Here is a 27,315-nt window from a genome sequence, read left to right on the forward strand (position 1 = left end):
ATAGAATAGAATAGAATAGCTCCAATTGGAAGTGATCTACAAAGACCATTAAGTCCAACTGTTTGGTCTATACCCTTTCTTTAAGTTAGTGAATACTGAAGAAACTTCCAACTGTTTAATATGCAAGACAGCAAGCTGCAAGTGATGGTGGCTGCTTAATGGCCTTTAGCCCTATGTATTGCTCTCACTTTGACCTAATGGTTCCTAGAGTGCATCAAACCTGAGAGGGTGCCAATTGAACACCCATGTTAGAGCTGGGGTCTTCACAGAATTAACCTTTTATCCTTAGATCTCAATACTGATGAGTAATAGCTCAGAAGCCATTCAGTCACTGAATAGCCAGAACTATCACTGTCATTTTTTTTTCTCACAGGATCAGAAAGCTGAACTAGAAAAACAGCCAAAGGCTGATGCAAGGGGAAGATTTGTAGAGTTTCTTTTGAGTACCTTCCCAAAGCAAATCATAGTTTATTCCTTCTCACACAAGTTTCTTGTAGTTTGTTCTGTGGCATGTTCCTCAGGAAGAAAAAAAGTACCTCTTTGATTTGATACAACTTCCCCACCTATGAATAATATATAAGCAAAATTGTATTTTCTCCTTTAGAAGAATCTCCTGCTAATGAAAAAGTCAGTTTTCATCCGTAAAATTAAATACTTCCAATATAAGAATGGGTTACATGAGAATTAAGGGAGCACATAAGGCATGTGTCTTCTCTTCATCTCCCAGAAATGCTAATTAAAGGTAAGGCTGGCACTGTTTCGTTAAATGTCATCGTTATGTAATTGCTTATGGGCTGTTATACCTACAGTTTATGACTGCTTTGTGCATTGGCCTTGTAATAAGCTCCCTTTAAGTGTTCCCTATGGCTTCGGAACAGCTGCTGGACTTGCAAAGGGATTTTTAGTAGTTGTTGGACTTCATATGTAACAGTTTAATTGCACCACCTCTGATAATGCGTGATGCACTGTGCTATGAAAACTTTACAATAGAAATACTTGAAGTCCAATCGTTCAATAAACACCTTTATTTTTTGTAAGAGTTAACAGACAATTGTATTGTTTTGAATTGTGACCTTGTGTATTTGTCTTCAAAACATAGTAATTCAGTGATTTCTCACTGAATTTGAGGACACACCTTTAAAAGATCCCTAATTGCAATGGTATGGGGTGCAACTCATTTCCCACCCCATCCAATCTAGCTGTTCCCCTAGCTAGCATGGTGAAGCTCCTAGCTTTGTTGTCCGAAGTACTGTGCCTTAACTGCATTTCTGTCGAATTTGTTCACTCCCAGGTAAGGAAAATGAACAGAATAACATAGATTTTGAACTTAGTTTTGAGCTAGGATGTTCTTTCACAAAATGTCGCCTTCTGATTGGTACCTTTGTACTGCTAACCATCAGGGGTTTAGCGGCTTGGTAGTGTGGGATGTTTGCTTGACAGTGTTGGGATGTTTGCTTAACAGTGTTTTTGAGCACTTCTCAACCTACATTCAAGCATACATTTGGAGGGCTAATCCTTTTTCCGTTGATGGTCTGGCTGAATGGTTACTTTAACACTTGGTTAAACCTTCCGTAAGGTTGAGTGCTACTGGTTTCTTTACATTGGCATTTATTTGTTCTACATTATTTCTGTTTACTATGCTAATATCTTCGCTTATGACTTGTATTTCTGATCTAAGGATTAATTGAAAACATCTCTGTAGAACAAGCTTGCATTTACAGTCTCAGGAATTTCCCATTGGCACACTGAACTGCAAATCACCCAACCAACAGATGACACATACCCACAGCTCCAAAGCAATAGCAGCTCAGTTCTGCTGCAGTACATCGTTAACACCAGGCTGTGGGGCTGTTGGCTGTCACAGAAATCGTACATCCTTTGCAAGCAAAAGACAGGGCTAATCCACGTTTTCTACAGCTGCCTTAGGACTGAGCTTATTTTCATCAAGTAACTGTATAGACTGGACAAGAAATAGGACATGTGTTTTTTGTTTTGCTTGTTTGTTTTTAACAGAATTGCTTATTTTGAAAGAATTGGTTAGTCTATTTTTTTATATTATTATTATATAGTTTACACTGTTGCCTAAGTACTTCACCAAGTGGCTTTGCTTCTGAAATGAAAAGCAGTTCTGGGCTGTGAATTCACAGTGCAGTTAGTGATACCATTGCATGTCACTGGCACAGCTCTGGTTTTATTCCATTGAAGCTTTAGTTACTTGGTGTAGCTCTATATGTTTATTGTTCTAAACAGAGCTTCAAAAACACGTTGCTTTTACACAGAACCATTGCCTTCTTCACTGGTTTCCTCCACTACACACAAACCACTTCAGAAGCCCTCTTCTAGACTCTTCTTTCCTCTGCAGATCATGCATTTCCTCTACACTTTCTTCTTAAGAATGGCATACACTCTTCTCTAGATCTGATCCCAAACTCCCTAGAGTTCATAGAATCATAGACTTGCGTGTGTCGGAAGGGAGCCACCAGGACCATTGAGTCCAACTCCTGGTTCCACACAGGACCACTCGAAAATCAGACCATATGTCTGAGATCACTGTCCAAATGCCCTTGAACTGCAGCACTCAGGGCTGTGCCCACAGCCTTGGGCATTCTGTTTCATGCCCACCACCCTGTGGTGCAGACCCTGTCCCTGACCCCCAGCTGCCCCTCCCCTGGCACAGCTCCATGCCGTTCCCTCGGGCCCTGTCGCTGTCACACAGAGCAGAGCTCAGCGCTGCCCTCTGCTCCCTGTGAGGAGCTGCAGCCGCCATCAGGCCTCCCCTCAGCTCCTCTGCTCTGCGCTGAGCAAACCAAGGCCCTCACCCACTCTTCACATGCCTTCTCCCATTCTCCATCTTACAGCTGATATGTGCAGGAGCCTCTCCATTACTTTGGAGACCTCTGGTGCCTGTTTCTCTAATCCACTCTTCCAAAGAGGCTTATCTAGTGGGAGGTGTCCCTGCTTATAGTGGGAGGGTTGGAACTGGATGATCTTAAAGGTTCCTTCCAACACAAACCATTCTGTGATTCTATGATCTCTTGCTGGAAGAGACATGCAGAGCCCTGTCAGCTCATACATGGATGGTGTGTTTGCTTGAACTAAGTCTTTGAAGCACATCTCTCTCCAAGGACTTCTTAACAAGATCAGTAACTCCTTTAATACTATAGAGATCCTCAAATGAGCAGTTATTGTGCAACATCCTGAGCATCCTGTACAACAGCCTGTGTGAATGATAGTATAAATAGAGCTATACAGGACATCCTGAGCAAGTGACTCTGCATGGTTTTGTCCAAACTCTTTTTTACATTAGTGAAAACACCTCAGCCCACAGAGGCTCTCCTCTGAAAGTCATGATCATGGAGGAAGGGAACACAAATACACTGATTGCAGCTGGGTTTTTGTGCTAGTGTTTCTCTTTACTTAGAATGAAAGTTTGAGGTGAATCATGTGAAAGGTAATGGGGGGAAATCATGGGAACCAACCAAACCTAAAAGTTTATTGAAAAAGATGCAAAGAAAGATAGCCAAGTGATAGAAGTGCCTTCTTGTCTCAGAACAGCTTTGGCTTCATTTCTCACAACATCAGAATCATAAAGGTTGGAAAAGACCTTTAAGATCATCTATATCCACATACCACCAATATTGCCCACTGAACCATGTTTGTAAGTACTACATCTACTCTTTCCTCAAACAGCTTGAGGGTTGGTGGCTCCACCACCCATCTGAGCAGCCTGTTGCAATGCATCACCATTCTTTCTGAGAAGAAATATTTCCTAATACACAACCTGAATCTCCCCTGGCACAACTTAACATTCCCTCTTGCCTTATCACAGTCAGCTGGGAGAAGAGGCTGACCCTTCTTCACCGCAAGCTCCTTCTAGGTAATTATAGAGAGCAATAAGGTCTCCTCTGAACCTACTCTTCTCCAGACTGATCAATCCTAGCAATATCCTAATTTGTCTACGTAACCATTAATTCCTGTTCTGTTTTCTCATTAGAGTGGCCTCTCTGCTGACAGCTTGTGAAGACCAATTCTGTTTTCTTTAACATATGCATTGCCACCAAACCACTTATCTCTGTATCACAAAAATTTACTTAATATGAATGCATTCAAATTAGCAGCTCCAGCAATTCAAACTGTTCTTTTAAAAGTTGAATGACTTTTCAGTTTCTTGTGATAAAAAATAAATGAATTCATCATGAACCAGGACGGTTACTGAACTGAATTTCATTTTGCACTGCAGCCAAAAGCAATGCATAAGTTGGCCTGGTTGTATGGTATTTCAACACGTGTTAGACAACATATGAAATTCTATTGATAAGGACTTATGAAGAGATATGCATATGGCAACATACTGTACTTCAAAATGAAAACTGTGAACATACTGGCTCAAAAAACAAAACAAAACAAAACAAAACCAACTAAAGAAATGCCAAAAACTAAGCAAAAGACCGTAAGAGTTTTGTTATTTTTGGTTTAGATTATTGGTATTTATATGATAATAAATATGCTACATGTTGATCAACCTGGTTTGGAAGACAGAGCAGAAGAGATCACTTAAAATAGCAAGTCTGTTCCCTCACAATCACCTGCAACTCATTTTTTATATATTCATTTCAGACAAGTCCACAGTATAATCACCAGGTTTAATGAGCCTCTGAAAGCTTTCCAACAACTGTAAGATCTGCAGCCAGGAAAAAGCAGGATCATTGTAACTGTAGAAGAGGCTAATGGATTCTAGATTCTGCCCAAAAGCTTTTGAAGTCAGCAGCCAGGTACAAATGTGAAACATCACAAGCAAATCTAAAAAGAGGAAAAGAAAACAACAACAGCAACAAAAACAATAAACACAATTAGCTAAAATGCAATAAATGAGAAATATGTGGCTTTATTTACCAGTTACTAAGCCCTACTTTCAACTGTGGCCTCCTTCCTTCAACGAGTAGTTTTCTGGTGTTTTCTTGTGTCCTTTTCCTCTGTGAGTTCACTTACTCACATGAGTGCCTGTGTGCTCATCAGCTATATTCACAGTTCCTCGAGTTATGTGCCATACATCACCTGGAATGACACAGGGAAATCATTCAGAGATCAGAAGCAGCTCCTCACAGTGACAGAAGGTGAACATAAGGGGCAAAGGATCTCGTAAAGCAAAAAACATTCTGTGCTTTCCAAAACTTCTTGCAATAACATACTAAAGTATGAAACTAGTATATTCATGTTGTCTTAAGCAGCTACCTAGAATCCCAACAAAAAAACTGGCTGGTAAAGGGAGACTTAAATTACACAGAATACTTAAGTGTGTATAGTTTAACTAGGACAGCAGCACCAAAGTGAGAACATATTCACAGCTATTAGTCAGAAACAAGACAATGCAGAAAAGTACATCTGTCGCAATCAAAGGCAATATTCTCTATATCACAGCTTATTACTGGTGTAAATAGAAGCATAATTTCAGATAAAATTTCTACATTGACATAGAACAAAGCATGTTTCTCTGCTGAATTGCTATTGGCCTTGTTCTCCCTCCTGCCACACAGCTCTATCTGTATCAAAGTATTTATCAACCTATCTACCTATGTAATGCCCTTTAATTTCTGTGTAAGAATACATTCCATGTGCTTTTTGGTGTTCTCATTGCATTTACTTCTTCAAACTGGTTTTAAAATAAAGCCAGTATGTCTGCTGGAATGTAGGATGTGGAATTACTGCTTTTGTTCTGTAAGAATGGTGCTACTATGTTAGCAAGTTTCAGATTCTATTAAAAAAGAGGAACGTATTTATAATAAACCTTATGCTGAGTCATGTTTATCTCCTAGAAGTAGATTTATATGTTTTATAGCATTCTCATAGAGACTTCATACTTAAAGCAGAGATTAATTCACTTAAAGTTGGGGATGTATTCAGCTTATTTTCCTTAATTTTGCTTCATTTCACTTCCAGATATATTGCCAGTCAATGTGATTTTCATGAACAAAATTTTTTTCATCAGTCTTTACACCCTGAAACAGCAAAGGAAGACCTCTTTAAAAGCCCGTTTGTGCTATTTATTATCACGGCCACTTAATACCTACCTATAGGCAAACAGGAGTGAAAAAGAGGCAGTGTAATTCCTTTGAAATGGTATGCACAGGAAAAGAATGCGATGTTTAATTTCTCTTTTCTCTACTTTTAAAAAAGACCTGATGTTTTCTTCCTTCATCAGAATGTAGGTGCATTGTTGTTGCACACGTAGTGCAAAGATAATATCAAGATCTTCATGCCATGTTTGTGTGAGAAGACATGGACAGCTAGAAAATGAACAAAACTGTGAAATAAGAGAGTAGACATGTCAAAGCTGCGACTTCTTTGCTACGGGCAAATCTCAAGCGCTAACCACATCTCATATAATGAGCTGGAGTCTGTATAAAGGCAGCAGCCACTTAGTAACTAATTCCTCATGTGATGCTGCTGAGGATGATATTGCTTGGAAATTCATTTATGTGCTTGGAGTGATTACTTTCCCAAACAAAGAACTGAGAAGAAATCACTGCCATTTTCAGCCGCTAAACACTGCCAGAGATTCCTGTTCTCTCAACATTCTGAAGTGTGTTGTATGTGCTCTGTGCCCATAACCCATCTGAGGTGTATTTGGTCATTTTTAAGATAGAGGTGCATAGGAAGATCTAGGAATTGGGAAAGAACATCTGACAGGTTACATCTTTGTTAGCACTGTTTTTCGTGAATATCTCTGAGTCAAAAGCCTTGAAAAACATCCTTAGTAAAAAAAAAAAAAAAAGAAAGAAAAAAAAAAGTTGTTCTCGCTGTTAAAATTTTACATACTTGTTAACAAAAGCACAATCTTCTTTGAACCTACTTTGAAAGGATACCAAGATTAAAAATCAAATATTCGGAGGTTAGTGACATTGTGGCAAAATCAACTTGACTGGCTCAGCTTTAATTTGCCTTCTCTATATATATGTTTGTTACAGAGTCATAGAACCATAAAATCATTGCGGTTGGAAAAGACCACTAAATTATCTAGTCCAAGACCAGCCCATCCCTACCATGCTCACTAGCTGTGTTCCTCAGTGCCACATCCACATGGTTCTTCAACACCTCCTGGGATGGTGACTCCACCACCTCCCTGGGCAGCCTGTGCAGTGCATCACCAGCTGTTCTTGCTACACAATCTTTGCTGCACAAGTCTCATTGCAACATAAATATACTGTAAAAGCAAAAGGACGTTTATATTCAAAAGAGCTTCAATATGTGAAGACAATTTTATTGTCCTTTCTTCTTACTTGTGAGATAAAGTCACAAGGAGATTATTTTAGAGAACACCCACTCCAGTTGTGTATTTGATAAAAGATACCCAAGAGCTCATGTTCTAGAGAGTTCAGCATTTGTGGGCAGCTATGGGCTGAGTGTGTTCTCCATGACCACAGCTGCAGCTGATGCCACTCAACATTTCTGCAAATCTGTACTGGGGTCTCATGTCAGACATCCAGAAAATGAGGAACACACAGTAAGTGACCACCTGTGAAAGTTTGTTCAAAGGGACTTGCCTAGCATCATTTGGGAACTCTGTGGTAAAGACAGGGTCAGAACCCACTTCTCCAGAGTAGCCTTCAGCTGCTTGAACTCTGAGAGCATCCTCTCTTCCTTATTCACTAGATTAGTTTACAACTTCTGCAACAGATGCAGCAGGGTTTCTGCACATGACAGTCTCATTTACCGAACAGTCAGCATTAGAGCAAAATTTATTCCATGCACAGAGTTGTTCAAAGGGAAATGTTCACACAATCAGGGAGGAGGGCAGGAAGGTTATGTTTTTGATTTTGGCATTTTCTATCCCTGGAATGTTTCTGCTGAGTCCTGCTTAGATCTCGAGAGTTGGAAATTGGAAAAGGGCACTGATACTTCCCCTCTATTCCTTAACCTTGTCCCTCCTTCCCTTGTCTTTTACAGACCAATCTTCCATTCCTCCCCATCTTTGCCTTATGGTCTTCTTGTCCTGCTCAAAGACCTCTTATCCACAGTTGTACTCTCTTCATGTAGACCCAAAAAGATAAGTCCAAATTCTCCTCTTTAAGTCTTCCTTATTTGTATACAATCCGCTGCCTAGGAAGAAGCTGGGAAGGAGCAGAGTGCGTCTTCTCTGGCTTCACATGCTGGATTGTTGAGTATGATTGAAAGGAAGAGTTTCAGGGGCTTTTAGCATTATCTAGATTCAGATAAGTTTTTGTGGAACAGAAGACAGATGTGTCTTCAGCATAAAACACACTTGTGAGATTTTCTGTATGTGTAATTAAACAGTCCCCAAGAGGATGTCATCAAGGACAAAGCAGTTCTGCTTGCCTTGGATTTTAGCTGAAAGTGTTCAACATGAGGCACACAGTAGCATGCAAAAATAATATTTTGTTAATGATTTCTGTTGTGGTTTTCATTTTTTTGGTCTTTTCCAACAGTTACTCAAAATCAGATTGAAAACAAACAAGAATTAGAGGTCATTACCTATGTTATCATAGCTCCCTGTCATGGGATGGAGTAAAACTTGATCTCTCAGGCTGTGCATATGAAAAACATAATATTTCTGTTGTGCTTAATTTAACAGAGTAGGCTCTACATTCCTTGAATCTAAAAGTTTTTCAAGACTCCAGCATATATTTTTGTACAGGTATTATTAAGAGCTTGACTTGAAATGATAAAAGTAAGGCCGACACAGGTAAAAAATACTATTTGATCTGAAGAGTGATGTGGAACTCAACAGTCTTCATTTCCCCTTGCTGTATCATGTTAGAAATACACTTTGCAAGCTTCTTCCTCTGGAATCTTATTTACATTTATTAATGCAAGGTGTGTGCTTCTTTTTGGAGAGCTAATAAAATGCAAGGCACTGTATTACTATGCATTGGTATCTCTCACTGTCCGGTAATCAGGGTCTCAGCTTGTTAAGTACATACTTAGTATTAAGTTAAAATGTACTTCCTATTAGGCATGAATTTAAGGCTACGTCTCAGTATTTTCTAGAACTGTATCTCTAGCTCTGTTCATCTATGAAATCACCTTAAAGGAAGCTGCTTTAAATCAAGCCTACCTTTATTTTAGGATCTTGTATACATGTGAATTAAGTAGCTAGCCTGCCAGCAGCTTAAAAGCAGTTTCACGGAAGGCAACCAGAAGCCCTATTTGTAAAGCCATGGTTCCATTTCTCAATCTGCTTCATGCTTTTTGATGTTTCTTTTGTACATTTATCAAATGCATCCTCACTCCTGAGAGAGCTGGGCTGGCTGAGATCACATTGTATGTGTGAGCTGGAGGGATTGCATAGAAGACATTAACATGAGGCTGAGGTGTGGTATACCTGCCAAGACTCTTGCTTCTTGAATTCAGTGATAATTCAACAGTTATTCAGCCTTTTACTGTAGGTCTCTTCTAAGGAAATCGGATCTTAAAATGTCTGTTTGATTCTGTGGGCTTCTACAGCTGTTGAGAGAAGAGAGAATGGCAATGTGGACAACAAGCTGTTCCTAAATTTTATTTTAGCTAATCTCTTCCCCTTATATTTCACTTTTCTAAATGTTTTCATAATAGAATGTAGGGGAAAAAAACACACAACAACAAATCCTAACTAACTTACAAATAAACCAGCTCTTCTTAGACAAGTTTTTCATCAGCTTTTACCATTTCTTTCACCCCAGAGAAACAGAAAAGAATGTGGCCAAGAAGAAACCATTGCAAAAATACAGTTTAATTTTAAATTTAAAACTATAAATTGCTGTTTCATAAAATTCCAATCCAGGGAAAGATTCCAGGGTGAGAAACAATGTTACCAGCATGCCTCCCACCCTACCATCAAGGCACAGGATTTCTGTAATACTAGAATCTAAAAATCCCCAAAGCCTAAGTGCTTCTTCAACATTTCCTTGGTAATATAGGAAGCACTTGTTTGCTAGTGATAGCACTTTATGCCCACATAAGTGTTTGTATCATCAGAGCTTAAAACCCCATTTGGAGTGGCTTTTATTTAAGTCATCTTCAGAGCATGGTAGCAAGAGGAATTCTATTTTTAAAGAATTTCCTTTACCACTCTGTAGTTCCTTAAAATGTATTTCTCTTATCTAGAACTAAGGCTGAAATCTGACCTCGTTCTGCTCCTTCAGTAAAGACTAAGTGTGCTGGCCTTTTCTCCATATTACAATTATAATGCTGATAGTGGCTTTAAATAGTTCTTGGATTTTAACTACTTTGATTCAGAGCTTCTGAGGTTTTTTCACATCTGCAGCCAAGCTCTATCAATAGGTTACCTCTTATAATTATTGGTTTCTATCTTCCTCTCAATCATACAGCTTCCTATTAGTGATGAGAGGGAATTGCACCAGGGGAGGTTTAGACTGTATATTAGAAACAACTTCTCCAAAGGGGGGGTCAGGCACTGGAATGGCCTTCCTAGGGAGATGGTTGAGTCACTGTCCTGGGAGGTGTTCAAGAAATGTTTGGATGTGATACTAAGGATCATAGTTTAATGGGGAAATATTAGTGGTGGGTGGACAGTTGGGCTGGATGATCTGGGAGGCCTTTGGTGGTTACATGCTTGCACAGATCCAGAACTTTGTGGCACCTGTCATAGAGCATGGTACTAATACATATGAGAAAGATATCAAAATGTGATTCCATATTGTGAATGCCTTAATATTAAAGGTAAAGGCATATTCAGTTTTTTAGCACATAGGCCTACAAGGGGCTGTTGGCCTTCCTGCTGTGTATTGCATGATCTGGGCTAGCTATTAGTGCACCTTATTTTTAATTACCTAAGACAAAATTCATTTAATTTAATTACCTGCAGGAAAATATTTGGAGGAAAATTCCTGTGAAACATTTCATCCCTTGGTTGAAAGCCCAAACTGATTTCTCTTTTTTCAGGAGGCAATGACAACTTGCAGTTTATATTTCTGGTTCTTAGACTTCTGGTGGATTTTCTGCAAAAGGCTGAGTAATGCTGAAAACTCAGATTTGTGCTTAGAATATTTTCTTCCATTTTAAGTGAACTTTATTCCTTTTTATTACACCTCCATACTATTTTATCCTACTTTGAAATTATAAAGGAAATATATACACTTCATAGGCTTTATGCCAGCATCCTTGACAATAATGACATCCACTTAAGAAAGAGATAAGCTGGCACTCTTCTAGTTAAAAAAAAAATATATTCTCATCATGAATAAAATTGGTATTTTCATTTATATGGCATCCTTTATTTCTATTCTCTTGGGAAACCTAAGCTGGTCCCATGATTTACTTCTACTGCTTTCTGTTGTAAGCACATTTTTTTTTCAATGCTAGTAATTTACCAGAGGATTTAAAGATAATTTAGAGCTTACTTAGTAAGATACATTGATTTTTTCCTTGTTAATTAACTACAGATGGGGATTTTCAAGGGATGTTTAAGTGGCCTGTGTGCTTAAACCTGGTATGTGTCTTGTCCACTTAGATTGTTAAGATTACATTACATTTATATTTTTTATGTCTATATAGGTCTGCTACAGGTCTTCTAATTTTATTTCTTTTTATTATTCTGCTATGGATTTTCTAAGATCTTATTCTCCTTACTGACTCATTTTTTTCTTTAAGTCTCTGTCCTTTGGTTTTAAATACTCTGTTTTGAGGTAACTGTCATTGTTGTATCCAAAAATTTGATGCTGGACCTTCAATATCAGCATGCTCTGAGGCACACATAACAGCTATCAGTGATTATCCTGGCATTTACATATGAATGTTAGAATAAGAACTTCATGGAACAAAATACATCAGCCATAAGGAGGACTGTGTGCAGCTGATTGCTAGAAACTAGGTCCCCTTGGTTTTCCCCTCATGGGAATCTGTAGGCATCCAAGTAAGAGAAACAGTCAGAGACAGAACAATAGTTACACGGACTTTTGGTCTGACCCAGGGCAGCTTTTTCTCTCTTCTTAAGACTTGCTCATAGCAGCTGCCTTTTCTCTCCTCCTCCATTACGTATTTAATAGCCTTTAGTAGATTTTGCTTCAACTATAGAAGTTAGAGTTTTGGAAACAGTCCTTTTGGACAAAGACTCAACTTTAGCTGTCCCAGCTTGAAGGTGAAGAAGTGCTGTAGCCTAGATTTATCATGTAGGTCTACTGCTTAGGGCATTCTCCTCAATGATGGAGAATGTGTGTTTGAACTCCTGAGGCTGAGGAGGGAACTAAACTCACAACACCACTGCCCGTGGCATCCCCTCAATCATTTAGGATACCACAGCTGTATCCCCCAGGTTTTAGAAGGTTTTAGAAGGAAAGAAGGGGCTGGGATTTCAAACACGTTTTCTCTAAAGTTTCTTACTAGATAGATAAAGTATTTTTATTTCCTGTGTGATGCTGTGCCTGTGGATTCTGATTGGAGGTACAAAACTGTTTCCAAAAGCTTCAGAAAGAACCTAGGGAGAGTAACGTACATTCTGCATTCTGGAGAGAAGACACCTAAACTATGTATTTTGGTACCTAACTTGTAACACCTGATCTTTCCATAGCTTCAAGATCAAGTTTTTAAGTTGCAATGTGGATGATGCTACAGCAGTTATCACACTCATATTTTTTCAGGTTCTTGAAAATAGACACAATTATGTCGTTCCATTCTCTGGAGTACAAAAGTCTCTGTTGCCTACAGTATCTCAGCTTAATGATTTGGGGAGAATGGAGTTAAAACAGGGCATTGAATTAATCACCCCTTGAATCTGGAGGCATGTTTCTTCAACAGATAGATATAGAATATTGTTTTTGTTTGGTTTCCTCATCTTCACCATGAAGAATTATTAAAGTTAATGCTATTAAAAGACTATCTTATTCTTTCTGTATGCTTTTCCATTTTTCCCCTTTATCAAGTTCACCCCTTGATGACAGTCTTTCTATTATTTGTAGCTATTTTGAAATATTCTCTGATATTTATAATCTTGCCCTTCTCTGATGGTTTTCCCCTGCAGGGTTACTGGCTTGTAGGTGTACTATCTATTCCAGCAATACTGATAACTATAGATTAGTCAAAGTAATTGCTTCATATACCACTTCAAAATCTTCTTTTACTATTTATTATTATTTTTTTTTTTAATATGCATTTGTTATTAGTTCCTTGTGCTTCTGTTGTGGTTTTTGGTCTTCTGTCTTCACGGGACTTCCCAGCAGAAACTCACTTCCTTAGGTTATGTGGTGCCAAAGAAGAAACTTCCTGAGAAGGCATGCTGACACGGACAACTGGACCAATATCTTGGGTCTAGTTGTAAAGTGGAGGGTTTAGACATGGGTTTTCCACAGAAGAGCTGATCTGTCCACTCTTGCAGCCTCCATAATAAACTTCTCTTTTTAGACCCTAAAAGAGGTAATTAAATTTTCAGACCTAACCTCTGCAGTGATTTATCCAAATGCTTGTTGCTTGTTTTTTTTTTTACTGTAATTATTCAATCAGTCTAAACCAAATATGTAACACATGAAATTTACCAAGTAAAAAAATATCTTTTAAGACTGAATGATGAGTTCTCAATTCAGAATTCAGAATTCCAATTTAAACACATCAGTGCTTCAGTTTCTATCATTTACATAATTCTATCAATAAATAATTCTGAGGTAGTCTAAAAGTAGAGAGTATCTTCATAAGAAATAGAAATAAATTTTTTCTTTAGCCCTGTAAAGTCCGGAGAAGTTTTAACTCTGAGAGGATTAAAGCAGTATTTCACACAAAAAATACTTAAAGCAAAATGCTGTTAAACAATATTAAAAACATGATTCTGAATCTCAGTGTAATAGGCAAAGGTATCATATTCAAAGGTAGGGAAATCAATCTGATTGAGATAATCTATCAATTCAGGTTTAAAATTCAATTTTTACAGTGTTCTCTATATCTTCTTTCTTAAGAAGAGGAAATACTGCATACATAACTCATAATTGGAGAGAATGATTGGGCAAAGGTTTTTGTTTTTAAAGAGGATTGAAATACCGCCACTATGTCAGTCTATCCAAATGTAATGTTTTGTAAGGTGGCTGCAGAAACAGTTCATATCAGGAAGTCAGGAAAGAATGTGGAGGATCAGTTGATGGCACAACAAGTTCCACCTTACTGAACTGAAGATTAGATCAGTGTCAGCTACAAGCCAGAATCTGTTAATACAAATCATCAGTGATACTTTGGCTTTGGTAACTGTGCCAGTTTCCACCAGCTAAGGAACTCATACTATAACGCCACCAACAGCAATGAAGCAGTTTGGGGTTTTTTTTGTGTTGCATAGATTTTCACTGCCATTTGTAGCACTATTTGTGAAACAAGTATATTCCCATCTTCTGGTATTTGAATAGGTCATTTTGTTTGTCAAAATGCGTAGATCAGAATCCCCCAGCACAAATGTAGCCTTCAGATACAGTTTCATTATCTCATTTGCTTAACTGGCATAATGCCATAATTGTTTTCCATTTTAATCACAGTAAGCAGTGTTACTTAGGTCAGTAGTTAGAATGCTTATTTTCATTTTTTTGATAGCTTAGTATCCAGTGTTGTTGAATTTTGTTCATTTTGTTGTGTTTTTAAAGAGAAGCTTTATTTTATTTTGGGGCTGGGAATTTCGATCACTTTCTGAGGCCACTAATTTGAAGTTATATTCCAGATCAATTCACCATGAAATACTCATGCCTGGATTGTCAATGCAAAAGAAGAGATCTCTCTGCTGATCCCCGTTTCTGCTTTGCAAAGAAAAAGGCTGTATCCTTGCTAAAAGAAACTTCCCAGCTTCTTTCAGACCTTGGATGGAGCAGACCAGAACAAGCATGGATTTGAAAATTTGCTGGTTAACGTGGTTAGGTTAAGGATGAGAGAACAGTCAAGTTCTCTCTAACAAGGGGACAGTGTCTAGTTTTTTAATGCTGTGAACCTACAGCCATGGGAATTCATGATGAAGATCATTGCTCATTCAGAGAGCTGCATGGCCAGAAGAGGATTTGCAATGAGATCTGCCACAGGCCTGAACACGTATGCAAGGATGGAAGCTATCTGTGGCTGCCACATTTAAATAGCTACCTTCTGAAGACTGCTGAATTGGTGACTGGCCTATTACATAGGGAGCAGGTGACTCCCTATTATAGAATCCTTTCTAAAAACAGAGGGTCTTCTTCCACTGCAAGTGGTCTGTCTGTGTTACCTGGGCATTTACAAACTGTCTGACATTCAAAAAAATCCAAGAGTCGTAAATGCCTAGTAAGAAAGCTTACAATTTTAAGGTTTTGTGCTTCATTATGGGGGTTTGGACTGTTTTTTATTCTGTGTTTAAACAAGGCCTCATGCAAGAGTCTTCATGCTTTCTATGGCCCACCAAGTGCTGTAATGCATTATTGATGTTCTGAAACTTAAACAATCACTCTGTCATTTGAAGTTTATTTTTAAAACATGGATGAAGGAGAAAATCTTGATGCTGTGGTTTCTAACTGGTTTTCAAATTTTGCTGTCAATTGTATGAGACCACATTTCGATAGCAAGTTCTCTTTTTTAGGCTTTTATCTGGAATCTGTCTTCCAATCCAGTGCAAAAATCAAACAGGCTTTCTTCTGTGACAGCATTTCTTGGTAGAGGCCAACACATTGCCTATCATGACTATACAGAAGGGGTTTGATTTACCCTATGATACAATGATTGCTCATGTTTACATGTGATATGCTTGCTCTATGATTGGCACTTTCCCATTTCTTCTGAAAAGAAACCTTTTTATGACCTTCCGTACACTGTAGCCTCTTACTTAAATGAAACACTGTGATTGAGCAATATAATGGCTTTAATTCCTCAACTTTGATCATAGTTGCTTTGGCCCCAGCTAGTAACCGGGTAGCCAGAATGAGTGTGAATTGCCCAGCTTCAGATAGAGATGTAGGGGTAGGTAGGTCAGACTGCCTATTAATACCTTAATTATCAGGATGATACCCACAAGAGATCTTGAAGCTCATTCATAATTTTAAATCTGACACACAGTTATACTGCAGAAAAGAACCAAACCAAGACACTGATGTTTCTCCACATAACAGAATAAGCCCGTGTCATAGCAGAAAGGTGCTATGAATTGGAACTTGTATTTCAAAAAAACACATACATGTGTCAATATACTCCATTAAAAATACATTTTTAAAGTTTGTGGTGTAGATTTTGAAAAGGCAACTTGCATCTGAAACAAGCAAATGATGGTTGATACTAACATTGGCTTCAACTTACTTCCACTCAGCATTCATAGACAAGTGCAGGCTATGACTGTCAAGACAATTCTAGAGTGAGGGAATATAGATAAATATTGTAAGAGGTAATTACTATTTTGTAGAAATGTCGTGGTATATGTTAACAAAGTTTTGTGAAATATGCCTCTGAAAGACTTGGTTACACAGAGCTGTGGCACAGGATTATGACAGTGGTAAGAAGTTTTGTACTGAAAAAAATTAAGAGTCCTCATCTCAGAGGACACAGTATTGTGAGTTGAGCTGCTCAGGAAGGGTGCATTAAATCAGCAACAACAGCTTGATGGGATCTTTACTAAATGCCTTAGAGCTGGGTCTGGACAATAAACCTGGGATGTGAAGCAGACTTCTTATAATCCCCAAAACTTGTATTTTGGGGTCTGGTTTCATCTTCTTACACTGAAGTAAACAGGAGGTTCATCTAAAGCCAGAAGATCCACAGCAGTCTGTTTGGGATAGGTTAGGGATGTAGGATTTTGCCCTAGATGTAACATACCAATGGCAGACCCGTTAGGATGTCTCACAGCCAGAAGGAAACTCTTCCACTGCCTAGAATCTTCCTGTTTTTGTTAAGTAGTTATAATGTTTAGTTTTATTTTGTTTGCTTTAATCACTCTTCTTTTCTGATTAATGAAGGCCATACTAGTACTGTACTACACCTTTACTCTTAGAAAAATTCCCTTCCCAAAACACTTCCCCAAAAACAGCTATTTAATGCAGCCCTTTTGCCAGCCCATTGCTATGGGAACTCAGTCTTTCATTTATGTATGAAAACAGAGATTCCTGTGTTGTGTGTGGAGCTGAAATTCTAGGTAAGTGTTCTGATTTATTTATTTTATAAAATTTATTTTTGGTGTAACTTTTTCTTTTCTAAAGTGAATTCAGTTTTGTAATTGGTACGACCATTCACCAGTATGTTGCTGATAGTGATACTTTTCAGTACCCTTTCAGGCTTTGAACAGCATCAATGGCAGATGTTGAAGGTTACCACTTGCCACTCTGAAGTTGGAGTTAGACAAATGCATTTTGAAGATAGTGAAATAATTAGAATTATGGTAACTAGGGTCTTTACCCGCTAGATTCACGTCTTTAATTTCTACAGCTTTATATTCCAAGAATCTGGCAACCATTGCAAGTAAAGAATTAATTTGGTCTGTTCTGGCTTTATAGTGAAATTAGTTTGTTGAAATAATTGCTGTTCTGAAATTAAAGAGAGAAATCCCACTGGCTCTGGCAAGGTCAATTGACTGAATCACCAGGACTTCATTTCACATGCTGAGATCTTTCTGATACGCAGAGTCATCATGATCTTAAACAGCTTTTTATGAATGTTGACAGTATTTTATGGTGTATTTTAAGATATATATATATTATGACTGAAGCATAATTATCTGGTTAGAACACCTGTTGTGAGTCTTGTCTGAAGATACTTCTCTCTTACAATTAAGAATCTTTCCTATCCTTTGCGTTTCATGAGTAAAATAAATAAAAGTATTTTTATTGTTATTTTTTACCATTTTAAAACATAAATGTAAATGAGAAAAAGAAAAAAGCTGCAAGTCATAAAAACTTCAATTATTATAATCTGTAACAAAAATAGACCATGTCAAGAAGAGGTAATAATGAATAGTTTCTGAGTAGTGTTGTATGTAAAAGAACGCTCTATATTAAGGTACCAGAAAAAGTGTCTGTTTTCACTGTTTATTAAACAATGACATTTGTTTCTGGAACTCAAACTTACACTGGGAGCTTTTGTATATTCATTTACAGCCAGGTAGTAATTTACATAATGGCATGAAACAAGTTTGTTTCTACTATATCTGAAGAACAAAAGGACTTAAATCTTTTCATTTAATTCTAATTAGTATTTCATTGAGAAAGTTGTATTTGAGCTAAGACTGAATGTCAGCAGTGACTCCTTTTCAGGTCTTGTAGTCTTTAAAAATACGTTTATGATGACATAGATGGTAGCCTAAATGCTACAGTATTAATGAAATTGGAAACACCAGTAATGAAAGATAATACGACAAAAAATAAAACAAAAATGTTACATGTATTTAATTGCAATTAAAACAAATTACCTCTTTCTAATCCCAGATTTATTTTATCAGTACTGTTATCTTTTATTTCATCACTAGAAATAATATGTATTTAATTTCATTTATGCTGAGATATTGTTTATTTTGAAATATACAACTTCACTGTTCTTTTTTTTTTTTAAAACAGTGTTTGAGCTTTGATATCTAAATAATGGTAAGTCTACAATGCAACATTCTCTCTGCATAAGCAATTCCAGATTTGCAAGTAATATTTTTTGTCATGGTGATGATATTGAATGATAATATTGGCTTCATAAATCATGGTAAACTAGTGATATATACCTCTGCACTAAATGCTGTAAAGCACTGCAATAATGGTAACACCCTTTAAGTAAACTTCTGCTGCAGATGAAGGAAATGAACCTTGAAACATTTGCCCATGTGAGTAATGTTACCCGTGAGAGTTTTCCCACTGACCTCAAAGAGACTTCTCATGGGAGTGAGAACTTTCTCACAATAGTAGAGATTCTGGTAATGCCTAATTTTCTGCCAAATACGTATTCCAGCAGGATGGTATGATACTTGCATATTCTATGTAATTGCTATATTTATCTGGGATCTTCCTACTGATGATATTGAAGAACACCTGGTCTTTTCTGACTTTTGACAGAAATATGTTCTTGCAGAATTTTCCTGATCAAGACATACTGGGTCAGGCTTTTGAAGATGCACTAGAAGTACTGCAGCAGCACTCCGACAGAGAAATGCAGTACTCACAAGGTAAAGGGGGGACATTGCTTTGTTTTACTTACAGCTTTACATTCTTACAGAAAAGCGTATCGTGAGATATATCCCTAGAGGTGGATTAATGGACAGCTGAGGAGTACAATTCCTGTCTCAGAGAGCTTGGAACTAGATGATTGTTGAGGTCCCTTCCAACCCAAGCTGTTCTGTGATGAAAATGGGGAAGAAGGGTTGGAGGGTTCTTGTGCCTGACACTGCCCAGGGTGGTTTGCCTCTTCCAACCCACATCACAGGGAAGTTACTGGACAGCCCCTCTTCCCCTTCCGTCCAGTACTAGTTGAGGTGTATTGAGCTCAAAACGAAACATGTAAGATCCAAGTGCAACAGGCATATTCCAGTTTTAATGTTTCAATTGAAAAATGCCCTTATGCTGTAAATAAACTCATATAGAAATGAATTCCAGTGCAAAGACCAAAAGAAGAGAAAGAATTCAACATGCAAATTTAGTTTCCATAATTGTTTTTTTACATTCAGGTACAAATATTAAATATCACTAGGCAGAGTGTAGTTTATTATCAGAAAAGCTATTTTCCTGGCATCTAGATTAAGATTTAAGCACTACAAAACTTAAAATACAGGTAAGCTGCAGATTCCTCCAGTTCAGGGAAGATATTTGCAATTAAAATGTTATAAAATATAAAATATATCTGTGTATGGTGTTTTTATATCATGAATAGTAGTGGAAGGAAAGGAAAGAAGCTACACTGTGAATCCTCTACATCCAGAAGAACATATTTACTATATTCTGTGAGGACTGTATTTCATGCAAGAAAGTTTATTTGTGTATTTATCTGTGATACATTTAAATGTAAATAAGACCAATTGGCTCATAACTTCAGCTGTTGTTAATAGGTTTTTTGCCTCCACTTGAGTGGTAATTTGCACACTTGAATTATCCACTGTATACAAATGCTCCCAGTGTTCTAGCCTGTACCCGTTGTCAGGGCCAACAGAGAGACATTAAAACACTTGCAACTCAGTGTGCATTTACATTCTGTTGCTCACACACATTGCTCCACTTGCAACAGTTGTACTCTCTGAATGTTCTGACCACCCACGGCACATAAATTCTTCCAGTGCATTAGTCCAGCATTGTCTTCTGCTTCTTTTAAACTTCCTGAAGACCTGGGGCCCTTCTGAGTTTTCTTCCAGGCACTGCACATGCTCTGGGACATTTGTTTTTCCTGTAGCTGATTTGAAATAGTAATGCTTTTAGATATCTGAAACAGTATTTCCCAGAATGATATTTATCAGTTTCTGTCCTTCACTTTATTCATGTTTCTATACTCCCATTTGTGTTGTACTAATGACTTGCTGAAGAATCATGTGGCATTCCCTATTCCTCTTCAAAATATGTAAAACAATCTTCTGTAATTATCCCATTCCCTAATCTTGATGATCCTCCTTTTTTCTATTAAGCAAACTGCCTGACAATACCATAAAATAACTGACATTTTATCTCAAAGAACACTGCTCTAAATCACGCAGGTAAGCAAAACCAGCCTAGAGGCATGGTTAGCAGTACCTGTATGCAGGTTATGTTGGATAACCCACTGGTATGAAACATCCTGGCTACAGGGAGTTTATTATCTAGATGGCAACAATTGGATAACTGCATTTTGACAGGCCCGGTAGTGTGTTAGGTTGTTTGCTGCAGTTGTTTTCTGGGTTTTTGTTTGTTTGTTTGTTTGTTTTTTGTTTTCTTTTTTTGTTATTGTTTTTGTTTGCTTTTTTGTTTGTTTTTCCCTCCTTCTCTCTCTCTCTCTCTCTCTCTCTCTTTTTTTTTAACTCAGTTTTTGGTCCAAATTCTCAGGTTATAAAAATTGCTTGACTGTGATCAACCATCATCCCCACCTTCGAGCAAGTCCCAGCTACTCCTCAGTACCCTCTACAGAGGAACCAGGATACAGCTGGAGAACTGTGATAGTAAGTGAGCTAATTACTATGGACATAAACTGAAAATTGGCTGACTGTGATTTGTAATAGAAATAATTCTGCTGGCTCTATTGTAAATTCGGTCTGGCCAGGTTTAATTCAGGTGAAACCACACTGGGGTATATCAGCAAAACATATTTAATAGTCTTTCTTCAGGAATAAGTTTAGCTGTTTGGTGCTATTTTGGGGTTCATTATGTAAAACAACAACGAACAAACAAACTTTAGCCTGCAGAGACCACCTTCTTTCTGGAAGTGTGGCCTGCAGGAGTGGTGGGAAATGGGTGGTGCAGAGGAGATAATTTCAGGTAAATGAATTTCACAACAGCCCATTTTCAACCAGCAGATCAGTGAGAATCTAACATAGGAATGACAAAGTCTCTCCTGAGACACAGTCCAGGTGGCCCTCATCTTGTATTGACTGATAGAGTATACTGCATGCCTTTGCGGCTGTGAAAAATCTGTGGGTCAGGGGATGAAAAGCTGCATTTTTAAGGCTTCAGGTAATTAATCCTAAAGTTGCCAACTCTTCACTGTCTTAATTCTTGAAGAACAGTGCAGCAGATTTTTACGCAGATGATTCTGTCTACCATACGCTGCAGAATACTCCAGAAAGCCAAGTGATGCATGCTGCTGCTGTCCAGCCAAAAGCAGGGAAAGGTATGTAGAAAGAATATCCCTTGATAAGTGCATTGTGTTAATTTAAAATTCCCTTGATAGATCATGCTTTCTATGCTTTCCATGTTCTAGGGTTTTTTGTTCGTTTTTATTGTTTTTTTACTTTTAATAGGTAAAGTAGATTAATATTTAACAACACCTAGAATACAAATGCAAATGTTCAGTTCCTGTCTGCTAAACCTTATACTTAAGAAAAATCTCCTCACTTCTCATTATCTCCTCTTGTATATTACATGGATAAATGAGCAAAGGATACATTTTCACTTCAAATCATTTCAGTTGAAGTCTCATACAAAGAAGTACACTAATATTTTTAATCACTTTAATAACTTGTGTTATTATATGTGGTCCAGCAAGTAATGGCTTTCTCAAAGGTTTTTCACAGATGTTTGAATTGGATTTTATACCTTTCTCTGTTTAACATACAAATTACTTCTTAGCTTTTGTCACAAAAAAGGGAGCACACTTTGATAGGTGTTTTTGGGCTCCTTTCGACTGACCCCTACTTGAGTGGACATCTTTTTTGTAGAGAACAGGTCAGGTGCCCATTGTCATCATTGTACTTCGGTTCTTGCATTCATTCTCGGCTTTTCATCCCATGGGATTTGGCATCCTTTCTATGACTCTACTGGATGAGATTTCCACTCTGAGCTATTGTACCTACTTTTGACTGTGGGGTCCTTTTGAGCAGCTTCCTAATTTTCTTCCTTTTTGAAATCCCCTTCTCTTAACTTTAACCACATGCTGTCAGTTTTTGGTATCATCCCTTCCCACTGATGGTGAGTACTATGGTTTCTGTTGCTTACTAGCTCAGCTACTACAGCTTCCTCAGGACAGTGAGAAGAATAATCTCTTCTGTTTACTCTGTACCTATACAATTTTAGTCCTCTTTAGCCCTTGTTGATGCATGAGAGGTTATCTGTACAATAGCAAGTAGTGTGGCCCTTTAGGAATAGATTTGTAGATGAAACAACCAGCACTGAGGACCTAATGTCCATGTTTCATGTGTTTCACAGTGGTTATTAGGGCTATATCAAGGATAATCACAAGCTCTGAAATTTACAGTGACTTAAATATGCTTCTGGAAAGCACCTTCAAATCTGGTTTCTTCTGAAACAAGTCCAGTTCATGCATTTCAAGACCATTCCTTTTTATGAACTAAAGCATGGTGGGTGGAGACAATCAAGAGAGAAATTCAAAAGACACATTCAGAGAGAATTAAGCTGCTTTAGGTCAGTTCAGCACAGAAACTTAATTCAGATGCTCTGGGGATCTTCTGGAGGAGCTCCTTCCCTCCAGTGACCACACAAGAACCTACATAAACTAGCTTGGACTTATGCTGTGCCACAGTTTGAGGACAGGCAGTGAACACTGCTGACTTATGCAGCGTGAAGGTCCATGCATTAATTCCAGCTTAAATTGGTGTGTTCACATGATGTAGGGCTTCAGGGATAATAGTTGGGGCATAGAAACACATTCTCAGTAGCACATATGAACCCTCGTGCATTCTCAAACCAAGACATCAGCTAGAGAAAGAAGTATGTGTGTGTGAGTGTGTGAGTGTGTGTGTGTGTCTAGAAATAAAATCTTGGACAGAAGTGACAGCTGAGTGAAGAGGACAGACAGCATGAAGTCTGAGATGCTGGTACATACAAGGTCACACAGTTGTTTTTCTGAGGACTCAGTCTACAGTAGCTAGACGCTCTGATGAACAGAAAAAAACATCCAGATGTCCCCATTATTTTATTCATTCTAACGTAGGTTCATAGGATTATAGGATAACTCAGGTTGGAGGGGATCTAAGGATGTCACCCACTATGATTCAGGCCTGCTGTGTCCAGGCAGTCTTCTGTTTGCTTTTAAGCTACTCACTTTGGTAATATTATATGCATGTATAGTAAAAAAAATGTACTTCCAGCTACAGGCCAATTTTTATTTAGATCCTGAAAATTTATAGTTTTTTTTTTTTTTTGGAAAGTACCTCTGTTTTTAGGATCTTCTTCTTCCTAGTCTGGCCACTTCTCTCCTATTTCCTTATCACCAGAAGCAGAGTTACTGTCATCCCTAACAGATGTCTTGACTCGACCTCACTGTTCCTTAGCAACTGTCACTTTTCCCCAGCCTTTAGTTTAAAATAGACATGCAAGACAAGACTATGAAATTTAGGTGCAGCTGCTTGTTTCCACTTTTGTTGAAGTGGAAGCCGTTCTTCTGCATATACTCTCCTTTCTGCAAAATGTTCCTCTTTGTCTCATAATCTTCAATTCTTCCTCCTTATGGTAGCTTCTTGGTCACCCTTGGCTCAGTGAAAGGAACTAGGAGTGCTTCAAAGAGAGGGACCTGCAAGACCAAAGTGAAACTAAATAAGCCTTACTATGAACTTAAGTTTGAGAGCTAAACCTGTGGGAAGAAGAATTCACTTAAATGACAAATATTTCTTCCTTTATTCTGCATTGGAAGGCAAGTTGAAACTTCTGCATGCTATTAGAAATACAGGTGTGCAAGAAGGTATAGCTCTTTATTGACTAGATAAGACTCATAATGCAAAACTAGCTTGCTTTTCCTTCTTGCTCACTCCTTCTTCTATCAGAGACTATCTTGCTTCCTCAAAAACAGTCCTGAAAAAGCCATCAGAATTGGTTCATCTCAAAATCTTTGAGTTCTGATTAAGAAGAGAAAGTGTTTATTAAAAAGCATTCAGATTGGACCTTCAAAACTTGTTGCCAGCACTGACTGAGGACATGATTTCCTGCAAAGTGTTTGTCTTTTTGACTTTTTGACAGGTTAATAGGTTTACCTATGCTTTTTCCTTCAAGATCTTTTCCAGGAATAAGATAACTGCTTACCTTTTAAAACAAGCATGAGTTCCGTTCTGACCTTTTTTACTTTATTTCTTAATAGGTAGAAAAAAGCTTCGTCTTTTTGAGTACCTCCACGAGTCTCTGTATGATCCAGCCATGGCAAACTGCATCCAGTGGGTGGATAAGCCCAATGGTGTCTTCCAGTTTGTCTCCAAAAACAAGGAGAAACTTGCAGAGCTGTGGGGAGAAAGAAAGGGAAACCGCAAGATCATGACGTATCAGAAAATGGCCAGAGCACTGAGGAATTATGGAAGAACAGGTGAAATTATTAAAATTCGAAGGAAGCTGACATACCAGTTCAGCGCTGTTGTTTTACAAAGACTTGCTCCATCCTATTTCTTGGGAAAAGAAACTGTTTATCATCCATACATTCAGCCTAACCAAGAATATCAGTGTGCAGATGACTGGACCAACTACAACAGTTACATGTTTAACAATGGTTATGCATTACAGCATGCTAACAGCTAGACATCACATGAACAGCCTGTAATACTTTCCAGCACAGGAACTCTTCTCTATACATAGCTTTTCCTATATCATATCATTCAAACACATGAAGAGAGCTTAAAAAATGATCTCAACTTACTTTGTTCCTTTTGAAGTTGTCAATAGTCATTGAATATTGAAGAAAAACAGCAGCTGTAGGGCAGGTTCTGTTCTCTGTGGCATTAATCAAAGGAAGTACAACAAATTCAAGCTAGTATATCCAAGGTAGGGATCAAGACTTTTGTCTGCAGTATGGATCAAAGATCCCATCCTGATAATGCTCATTCACTTTGTCAGTTCTGTGCATATCCCCAACTTTCCAATCAGAATGCAGATACTGTTGTACTATAGCTCACAATTGGATACATGAGAATTAGGAAGGGAAGAGATTTGCCATCTGTGCTAAGCTACTGTCTGCTTTTTCATCAACACTCTTTATTAAGAGATGATTTCTGAGTGAATCCCTGGCTGAACTATAGAGTCCACATGAAGGCGCACCTGTTGGCCAGGTTGTTAATCCTTAATCACTTATATTAACATATTTTAGAACAGATCCTGACACACAGCATTAGGATCACCAGGTGTGCATTTCGCTGTTGGCAGGGAATTCTTTGAGAAAGAGACCATACCATGGCAGAGTTAGCAAAGGATTATGCTTTTCATTAAGCTATTTACAGTTCTCCACCACTAATATGAGATGTCACACTTTTATCCATCAGTTCTATACTCAGCTGACAAACCAGCTTTGTTACATACAACCACCTGTGGAGTTATAGCTTTATATATAAAAATATGGTATTGCTTCTCCAGCTTTTTTTTTTTTTTTTTTTTAATTCATGGTGCTCTTGCTGAGAGACTCAGTTACACTCTTTCTGATATATCTGTTCCTTTGTGAGCTTGTATCATCATACAGTTTGGTTGTTGTGCTGAAATACTTCCATTTGACTGCGTTCAACTTTGTATTCTGCATTTTGCTTCAAGTGACTGCTGGTTCAGGTAGAAAGAAAAAGAAAATAGATATTTGTGAAGAGGTATACACAGTGGCTTGATATGTTTCATGAAATTCACTGACATTAATAGTTAACCACTTGCTCTAAATCCTGCCTACATCTGCAGGGAAATCATTTTACATAATAGACATAATGCAACATTCTCCACTCTGGCAAAATTCAAGCTTTTGTGTTATTACTTTGGTTAAGATGAAGTATGTGTACCCTTAGAAATAAGAGGTATATTAAACAACACTATGACCCAGGTTTTTTGTCATCAAACATCCCACAAGATAAGCAGGTCATAACTGTGTTGTTCATATTTTGGATGTAGTTTTCCATATGTTAACTTTTTACACAAAATAGACACAAGTTGCCTCTAGTTGTATGTCACTGAGTCTGGATTCTGCTGTAGCACTGAATGTAGTGGGACTTTTACGAAGGACTTAGATCTTTAAGTCAGGATGCCCTCATTGTGTGAGCACTTAACTAAATACAACATTTTGAATATCATAATGTACATAAATTTGATGAGAAACTGCATGTTAAACACCTGTCACCAACTGTACTCTGACTTTGTGTTATTTACCAGGCTGGTAACATACACTGCAATAAGAATCTACCTTGTTGAAAATGCTTACTTTGTCAGCGTGTTTAGATTCACTTTTCTCAGCCTCATCTGCTTGTTAAGTAGATAAATCAAAAAGTAGAATAAAATACTTTTTAAGTTCCATTACCTTTTAATTCAAAATTAGCATATAGCCATTAACATTCGCTTTGCACACAACTTGTAACCACATAAGAAGTTATAGCTAAAGTTGGGAGAACAGTACAAAACTGGGGAAAAAAAGCACAGGGTGAAGAACCTGGGGGAAGCTCAGGCAGGGGAAAAAGGAAAGAATCACTGAATTTGTGAAGAGGAAGAGAGGGAACTTGGAGTTAAGTAAAGCTAAGGAGAGAGTATGAGACAGAAGCCAAGACAGTGAATCAAAAAGATGAGGGAATGTCAGTGTCTGCTTATTTCAACTTGTGTTTGTAGGGGACAGATAGAAACTAAACAGCTTGTGGTTACTATAGGAAGGGATGCTAAATGATGGTGTGCATGAAACTAAGGGTACAAATACAACACACCAAGGGATGTGGTGGATCCTTTATTTATTGAAAACTTTAAACCATGGCTATATCCATTTCTGGGATACGCAGTAATGGTATTGTCCAAGAGTTAGAGTTTGATTCATTGATGTTGATGCATAAATCTGCCAGGGGACGATGCAAGA

General features: G+C 37.9%; 1 protein-coding gene across 3 annotated transcripts; it reads left to right on the plus strand.

Annotated features, from left to right (window-relative positions):
- On the plus strand, window positions 1-26,771 carry SPIC (Spi-C transcription factor). 3 transcript variants are annotated; one of them, XM_032445799.1, is made up of 7 exons: window positions 1-742; window positions 14,642-17,059; window positions 18,474-18,500; window positions 18,957-19,066; window positions 20,904-21,016; window positions 21,627-21,684; window positions 24,604-26,771. In XM_032445799.1, exons 4-7 carry the CDS (start codon window positions 18,961-18,963, stop codon window positions 25,029-25,031), a joined length of 705 nt encoding a protein of 234 aa, XP_032301690.1. In that variant the 5' UTR covers window positions 1-742; window positions 14,642-17,059; window positions 18,474-18,500; window positions 18,957-18,960; the 3' UTR covers window positions 25,032-26,771. The 3 variants fall into 3 exon arrangements, with proteins under 3 accessions (XP_032301690.1, XP_015722868.1, XP_032301688.1); XM_015867382.2 differs by having other exon boundaries at window positions 19-742; window positions 21,576-21,684; XM_032445797.1 differs by having other exon boundaries at window positions 20-742; window positions 18,973-19,066; window positions 21,576-21,684.
- The last annotated feature ends 544 nt before the right edge of the window (window positions 26,772-27,315 follow it).

This window comes from Coturnix japonica, chromosome 1 (genome assembly GCF_001577835.2).
Source record: "Coturnix japonica isolate 7356 chromosome 1, Coturnix japonica 2.1, whole genome shotgun sequence".
NCBI lineage: Eukaryota > Metazoa > Chordata > Aves > Galliformes > Phasianidae > Coturnix > Coturnix japonica.